The sequence below is a fragment of the Gekko japonicus genome, unplaced genomic scaffold, assembly GCF_001447785.1.
Source record: "Gekko japonicus isolate JY-2015 unplaced genomic scaffold, Gekko_japonicus_V1.1 scaffold1585, whole genome shotgun sequence".
In the NCBI taxonomy this organism is placed as follows: Eukaryota; Metazoa; Chordata; class Lepidosauria; order Squamata; family Gekkonidae; genus Gekko; species Gekko japonicus.
Window position 1 is genome coordinate 251,877 of NW_015172602.1, and position 8,499 is coordinate 260,375.

Sequence of the window (8,499 nt, forward strand, 5' to 3'; positions counted from 1 at the left end):
AAACTACAGCTTGAAACTATTTTTCAGTTCTGGTTTGGAGACTAAGCAGAAGCCATATTTTTCCAGTACAGATGCTGGAAAACTGGCTTCCTGCAGAACAGGAAAGGGTGACAGATATTCATGGCCTGCTTGTGCAGAGCCAGACCATATCTGAACTGGCATTAGGGAAGGATAATCACACAGCAAGGCAAGAAAATAATTGTCCCACCATAATACAAAACCCGTAGGCAGTTGTAACAAAGTGCTTTTTGGTTCCATTGTACTGGCAATAAAGAATTTCACAATTTTCTCTTGCAGTTTACATAAATAGACAGTGGTTGTCAACAGAGATAAACAGGTTGCTTACCTGTAACTGATGATCTTCGAGTGGTCATATGTGCAGTACCACACATGGGTTGGGCACCTGCGCATGACCTCGATCGGAGAATATTCCAGAGCTTGCCTTAGGCGTCTTTTTGGCGGGCTCTCTTCCCGCCTTGGGGAGCAGGCACGGACTGCACATGCCTGGAGCGGGGGAGAGAGCCGCCTCCCACTCAGTTCCTTTGACCGCTACTGGTAAGTCCCATCAACAAAGGTAAGTGATCAGGAGATGCCAGCAGTGGGGAAGGCTGGGTGGGATTGTGGTACTGCACAGATGACCACTCGAAGATCATCAGTTACAGGTAAGCAACCTGTTTATCTTTGTTGTGGTCTCTGTGCAGTCCCACACATGGGTGATTAACAAGCTGAACCAGATGGAGAGGGAACTGGCAGCTGAAAAACATAAGAAATAGGTTAGGACATAGCATTATCGTTTCAATGTACAGGTCCTACCTGTAGAAGTAGAAGAATCAGTTGAAGAGAGACTTTAGCACTGCTTGGCCAAAAGCAGCATCCCATCGAGCTCGAACGTCCAGTGCATAGTGGGTCATGAAGGTCAAAGTGGAGGATCACGTGGCAGCAGCACAGACGTCTTCTAACGGGACACCAGCCAGGAAAGCAGTCAAAGTCAAGACTGCCCTTGTGGAGTGAGTGGTGACAGAGGTAGGTAGGGGTTGATGTGCTAACTCATAGCAAAGGGCTATTGTTGAGGTCACCCACTTCGATAATCGCTGAGAAAAGATGGCCTCACCCTTGCACAGGGAGGCACACACAATGAAAAGCCTTTGAAACTTTCTAAAGGGTTGCATGTGGTGCAGATAAAAGGAGAGAGCTCTCAGGACGTCGAGGCAGTGTAAGGCTCTTTGTGGAGCATCAGCTGGGTTTGGAAAGAAATTGGGTAAGACAAAAGACTGAGACAGGTGAAAGGCAGAAACCACTTTAGGGAGAGAGGATGGGTCTGGTCTGAGAACAACTTTCTCCTTGTGAAAAATAGTGTATGGAGGATCTGCACAGAATGCAGCAAGTTCTCCAACCTGGTGAGCCATCGTGACAGCAATCAGGAATGCTGTTTTCTAGGATAGAAGTCGAAGGTCTATCGAAGCCATAGGCTCAAACGGCGTAGACATCAGGTGGGTGAGGACTAGAGACAGGCTCCAGGATGGCACCAGTGGCTTCCAAGGTGAAGGAGACCTTTGAGAAAGGCCTTCGTGAGGTGGTGGGAGAACACCATAGGTCCCTGAACCGAACTGTGATATGCTGAGATAACCGCAAGGTGCACCTTCAGAGAAGAGTATGCAAGACCAGATTCCTTCAAGGATACGATGTAAGAGAAATATCTGGCAAGGAGGCTCAGGCTGGATTGAAGGAGTGGTGTAAGGCATAGGTTTGAAAATGCTTCCACTTCGATAGATAAGTGTTGCGGGTGGATGGTTTCCCGGCATTAAGCAACACTTCCAGAACCGCCGGTGGGAAGTCTACTAGGAGATCTTCCAAGTGGTGAGTTTGAAAAAACCCAGATCGGGGTGGAGGATCTGGCCCAGATCTCGAGAGAGGAGATCCAACACACAAGGGAGGTGAAGAAACCACTGAACTGCAGGAGGTGAGGGAACCATAGCTGGCACGGCCACCAAGGAGTGATGAGGATGCAGGTGGTGGCATCCTCTACAATTTTTTGGAGAACCCTGGAGATGAGAGGGAATGGAGAGAAAAAATAGAATAGGGTCCCAGTCCATCTGTGGAGGAAGGCATCTCCGAGGGATCTGGCGAATGGGGGACACTGAGTGAAAAAAAGTGCTGCTGCAACTACAGCCATCATCTTCATGAAGACCCTGGGGGCCATGCAAAGGCTGAAGGGAAGAACCCTGTAGGATTGGTAATGAGTAGCCCTGATGGCAAAGCGGGGAAATTTGTGATGTTGAGGTCAGATGGTGACACGGAAATAGGCATCTTGGAGATCTATCGACGCTAGCCATCCGGACTTGGGGAGGAGAGGAAGGATAGATTGCAAGGTGACCATCCGAAACTTCTTGCAGAGGACAAAGACGTTGAGATCCCGAAGGTCCATGACAGCCCGCAAACCGCCGTCCCTTTTGGGGACTAGGAAATACTTGGAGTAGAAGCTGAGAGTTCGTTGTGCCTCCAGAACGACCTTGATGGCCCCCTTGTTGAGGAGTGTAAGGACCTCCAGATGAAGCAATGGATTCAGGGGCATGATGATGAAGTGAGGGAGGGTTGGGGGCGAAATGAACTCTATGGCATACCCGACCCATATGATGGTAAGGACCCAGGTGTCGATAGTAATGTCTTCCCAGGTTGGAAGGAAGGGGAAGAATCGGGTCCCGATGGGAGGGGTGAAAGAAAGCGGCGGTGGCAGGCAATCCAGGTGGTCAAATGGACTGCTTGAGTTGTTGTGACTCCCTTTGCAGTCTTATCTTGACTTTAGGCCAGAAGTCCTTTGTAAATTCCTCTTAGAAGACATTCAGAGCTCAGTGACCTACGCTGTGACAAAATTTTGTTGCTTAGCTATTAGGAAACGTAAACTGATTTTAGCTGAAAAAAATTGTATGATTCTTTTATTAACACTATTTTACTTTACTAATGTTATTAACTCTCTCCTGTTAATGTTTTTATATTATTCCCATGTTATTACTGTTTTAATCCCTTTTATATCAGAATTGTACTGTTTTACTGGCTCCTGCTGCAATAAATTAGATTGATTGATTGAGTTGTTGCGACTTCTTGGGCGCTTGGGGCCTTGGCTTTTGAGGAGGTGGACAAGAATCATAGGGTCGTCACCTCCATTGCATGGCCGCAGCAGGAGAAGGCTGACATTTATTATAGTAGGATTTCCATTGTTGGTATCGAGAGTGCAGCGTGGAAGTAGAGACTCCTAAAATCCTAGTGTTCTTTCTACTATCATTGACAGTTTTTAGGGTCTCATCCGTTGTGGAGTGAAAGAGACCCTCGCCATCAAAGGGCAAGTCTTCGATCTTAACCCTGACATCGGTTTGAAGAGATGTATTTCTAATATTAATGTATACAAAAACAAATATGGTCACAGTCCATAGATATACAAAAATACAACCACAAGAACTGTACACAGTGCGCTCAATATTTCTTTAACGAAAACCGTAAAGTTATAAATATGAAATGTACAAAAGTAATAGTAATACATTCAAATGTGTAAGTTCAGATACATAAAGATAGAAGATGATAATGACGGGACGGTGGTCTCTGGAATGCGATGCTGTTTTGACAAACGTCTTCTTCTAACCAAGAGTCTATAAGTTGATGATGTATGAAAAATTGCACTTCAATGGAAAAGCTGCCCAATTCACATGGAGTTCAATAGTTTCACCTACTGAAAGCTTTATTCTGTTTGAGAGATGTTCTTCTCCATTACTTGAGCAATGAAATAGGTGAAACTATTGAACTCCATGTGGTTCTATTTTTGGAGATGTATTTCTAAGCCAGGCATGGTGCAATGGTGCAAGAGCAATGGAAGATGTAAGGACCTTGGAGGAACAAGTAACAACATGTCATACTGAGTTGATTTGTTGTTTCGAAATCGAACAAATCTCCGAAAGAGCAGCAGATAGAGTGGGCCTATACTCATCTGGGACGAAATCAAAAACTGGACGAACAGCTGTAGCCACATTGAAAGTGTAAGCGGAAAGGTAGGACAGGTAAGTATCAATCCTAATGTTCATAGCAGCCACGGAGTAGATTTTCTTTGCAATGGAATCAATCTTACGGTCCTCACAATCAGGAGGAATGGATTGTCTCGGCTGCTTAAACTTCAAGGAAGAATTAATTATCATGGAATTCAGTGAAGGATGATTGGAATTTCCCTGAGGACTCTTGGATTTTATAAATGGCGTCATATCTCTTTGATATCAGAGGTACGGAAGTGGGACGGTCCCATGGCTCTTTGAGCACGGAAAGGTGTACTGGCAGCAAAGGTAGAATTGTCGACAGCGGCAAGTCTGCCTGGACCAGCTTATGGACGACCTCGGTAGAACCCTGCACTTGGAGTGCTGTGGCCATCCTAGTGACAAGCTCCAAATAAGCCTTGGGCCCTTCAGTTGGTGAAAGGGAACCAGAACGGCAACCGTCGTCCTCAATGAGAATCACATCAGGGTTGAGATCACCTGAAACGGAGCGGTCAGACACCGAGTCTGGAGATGGTGATCGGATATGATGAGACACATCCGGAGTTGTCTGGGTATCAGTGGGCAGATGGTACGGAGGTTCTGATAAAGAACGCTTCAGGGTATCCACTGACATCGACGCATCCGGAGGCTTGTCAGGCTCCAGGGAATGGATCGAGGTGACAGAGCGTGAGCGTCGAGTGCGAGACAAGATGGGGTGGTGACGATGGAGGTCAGTGTGCCGCGACGGCATATAGCAGTCCTGGTGAGGAGTGGAGGACCTGGATTAGGAGCACGGGCAATATGATCTACGATGCCTGATATCCGGGGACCAGGATCTGTAATCAGACCAAGACTGTGATCGGGAAAGCAATCTGTGGTAGTCATATGCCCTGCGATCATAATGTGATCGAGGAGATCGGGATTGACTTCTCATAAAGTGCTCCCTGTCACCCAAAACGTGGATAGGCAGCTGAGAGTCACGAGATGTAGAGCGACGGGCAACAGCCCTCGGAGAACCATGGCGAGAAGACAACTTCTGCAGCGGTGACTTAGAGGTTTGACCAAGCGGAATGCAACCCGGAGAGGATAAAGCCGGCGGTGAAGTTGAAGGCTGATGTTTTTAGACTTCTGAGCAGAGGTTGCCGTAGAGGCCACCTTAGGAGTCGATGTCAAGAGACTGGAGATTATCATGGGATCATATTTTGGAGCGGAAGTCGATTTCGACGACTTTGATATCAGTATCGAAGAGGGTTTATCATCCCGCTTTTTAGGTTTCTGTTAAGAAATTTAGTGTTCTCGGAGAGAGAAGGCGGCTTCTGAGGGGCAGAAGAAGCACGAGACGCCGTTGAAGACATTGTAGGGCGCAATGCAGCTTCCAAAAGAACTGTGCGAAGGCGGGCCGCCCTATTCCTATGGGCCTGTCTAGTGAAACGTGGCACAATGAGGGCACGAGTCAACCCGATGAAACTCCCCCAAACAAATTAAACAAAGGTCGTGGCTGTCATTAGATGGGAGTTTAGCAGGACAACGGTGACACAACTTAAAAAATAGGGTACAGCCCATGCAAACACCTTCCCGACCAAGGGGAGGGGAAGGGGGGGGGGAGTGAAAGAACGAAAGTGAAGAAAAATAGTAAAGCAAACCCCTCTCTCTCTCTCTCTCTCTCTCTCTCTGGTTTACTTTAGAAGAAAAACAAAGGAAAGGAGCAAAGACAAGAAGAAGTTAATGAAGAAAGAAGGGAAAAAACCTCAGCTGAGGTGATTTGAAGAGCGATCACTGCAAGGTGTGAACGCGAAGGCGGTCGAAGAAGAACTGAGTGGGAGGCGCCTCCCCCCCCCCCCCCCCCAGGCATGCACAGTCCACGCCGGCTCCCCAGGGCGGGAAGAGAGCCTGCAAAAAAGACTCCTGAGGCAAGCTCTGGAATATTCTCCAATCGAGGTCATGCGTAGGCGCCCAACCCATGTGTGGGACTGCACAGAGACCACGACGAAGATGAGCAACTTTTCACTTTAGGAAAATATTTGGGCTTAAGAGACACAGTGCTGCCTACTCTCCCCAGTTAAAAGTAGACACAACTCTGCCTAACCCCACTGCATCATTTGCCCCCACTTCACCTAGGAAACAGAAAGGCAGGCAAGCAGAATTGCAAAGGGCAATCGGCAGAGGGGGCCACAATAAGTTGACAATGGCTACCTGATCCTGCTAAGAAAAGGGAAAAAACCTGGGAAGAGGAGGAAGTGAGGGCTGTAATTGTAGCCAAAAGAACTGGAAGGAAGAGTCAATACGTGGTGGAAGATCATGAGTAGAGCCCTCTCCCATAATGGAATTCTTTTGGCCCCAATTACAGCCCTCATGATTATTTGAGTAAATCTGGAAGTTTAGACTGACTACACCAGGGATCCTCAGCCTTTCTGTGCCTGTGAGCAGTTTTGGAATTTTGATATGTGGTGAGGCACGACCACAAAACAGCTGCTGTGGGTAGCAGTGCTAACCACAAAATGTCAGGGAGAGGTTATGCATAACTCTGATAATAGCTCTTCAGTACAATTGTTGCATATACACAAAATAAGTACACCTATAGTTAAGAAACCCTCACTGGCAGTATCTACCTTAGGCATTTGACACACTTATGCAAAAGGAAAAGGGAAAAAAAGGCTGCTTCTCCTAGCTATCCCCTGTACAGGAACCATTTCATTCACACCAGCCATTTTTTTTTACCTGCACTATTACTTGCAGCAATGATACAAAGTGCTGAAGAGCTGGTAAGAGCTCTTCGCAGTAAGAGAGAGAGGTCCTGGCCAGATTTTGATAGGACCATAAATTATTTTTGAGAAGTGATCAAAATTTGATGTTATCATCAACTCCTTATTACCAGCACATACTGGCTATGCAGAATGGCTACATCTATGAGAATTCTTCATGGTCTGAGCACTCTCATAAAATACTTTTGAGGACTTTCTAATATATATATGGATTTATTATACGTTATTATAGCAATTTTAGAATACTTGGAAAATCACAAGAAAGTGTCAAGGATATAGTCATAGGAAGATCCTGCTGACAAGATAATAGATGGCATTGTGATATATGTATCTGCACTTACAGTTTGTATGAATGTGTATAGAGCAATCTTGAGTTATAATGGGTTTATTTATGTATACTTGACTTATCTTTTAATAAAAAATTAAAAAAAAAACACCTCCCAACTGAATTACAAAAATACATTAAAATTGGAAAGATGTGATGACTTCAGAATACGCTCCAGTTAGGCACATAAAGCACTGTAGCTAACCAAAAGCGTTTAGTCAAAAGCAAGCCCCGCTGTGCTTCCAGTAGATTGCTCTACTATTTGCACAGATAAAGTACTTTACATAAAAACCACTATCAGCATATGTAATATATAAGGACCCTATGTATTATTAACTATAAAACAGAGTGACCACTTGGTGGGTGCCAGGAAAGGTGTCAGCGGGCACCATGGTGCCTCCAGGGGCTACATGGGGGACCCTCGATCGATGGTCTCCAGAGGGAACTGCCACTTTTGTCTCTTTACCTCTGATCGATCTGCCTTTCCTTTACACGGGTTCAATGCCACATTATATATAATTCAGATAATGTTGTACCTTTTGATTAATCCATCCAGTTTATCTTCACGTTCCTTAAGGGAAAGGATGCATTTCTGGAAAATACAGCTGATGTAGTGCATTTTCATTGCCAGTACTTCGTTCATATCTCTCTGCTTCATGCACTTCTCACAAATGAGGTCCAATACATAGTAGCATTTTTGCAGTGCTTCAACGTCTGTCAGGAGAGGATTCTCTTTCACTAGCAACACTATCTGGAGGAAAGATTAACAAGAGGTTTACCTTAAAATTAGGGCTGTTTCTAAAACGATAATTCTAAATAGAAGCTATGTATAACTGCTAAGGACGCATCATAATAGCCCTTCTAAAGTCCTGCTGCTCTTGTTTGAAGTGTGCTATTTTATCTAATGCAGCTTGTCATCCCATCTAAAGCAGCTACACTCATACTGTGAACATAGTAGTTTCATTTTGCAATACATGCACAATGAATGTTGGAAGTAAGTATCACATAAAATTAATTCCACTCAGATGAAAGCAGCTGTTTAGCATCTGTGATACCAGTGCAGTTCAGTGTTTAGAATGCTGGACTAGGAAGACTCCGGCTCAGTTGTCAATTCAGCCATGAAGTTCACCAGATTTCCTAGGGACAGTCAATCACACTCAGCCTGATCTATCACATGGTGTTACCACGCGGGGGTGAGGAGAGTACTATTTATGTTTTCCTGAGCTCCTTGGAAGGATGAGATGAAAGTACAATACATACCTGCAGCTACAAGACTTCATAATGACTGTCACATAGCAAACACATCCTAATACTTTCATATTTATTCAAGCCATCATGATATTTTGTATAGCAGAAGTAAGATAAAGATCTATATATACAGTCAGGAGCTTCCTGAGTT

The 8,499-nt window shown here is 45.2% G+C and overlaps 1 protein-coding gene across 2 annotated transcripts in view; it reads right to left on the reverse strand.

Annotated features, from left to right (window-relative positions):
• Positions 1-8,499, reverse strand: part of ANKMY2 (ankyrin repeat and MYND domain containing 2) — a 33,442-nt gene that overhangs the window by 5,964 nt on the left and 18,979 nt on the right. For both annotated transcript variants that reach the window (XM_015421582.1, XM_015421581.1), the window contains exon 6: positions 7,637-7,851. In XM_015421582.1, coding sequence (XP_015277068.1) covers positions 7,637-7,851 — 215 coding nt within the window. The remainder of the gene's footprint in view (positions 1-7,636; positions 7,852-8,499) is intronic.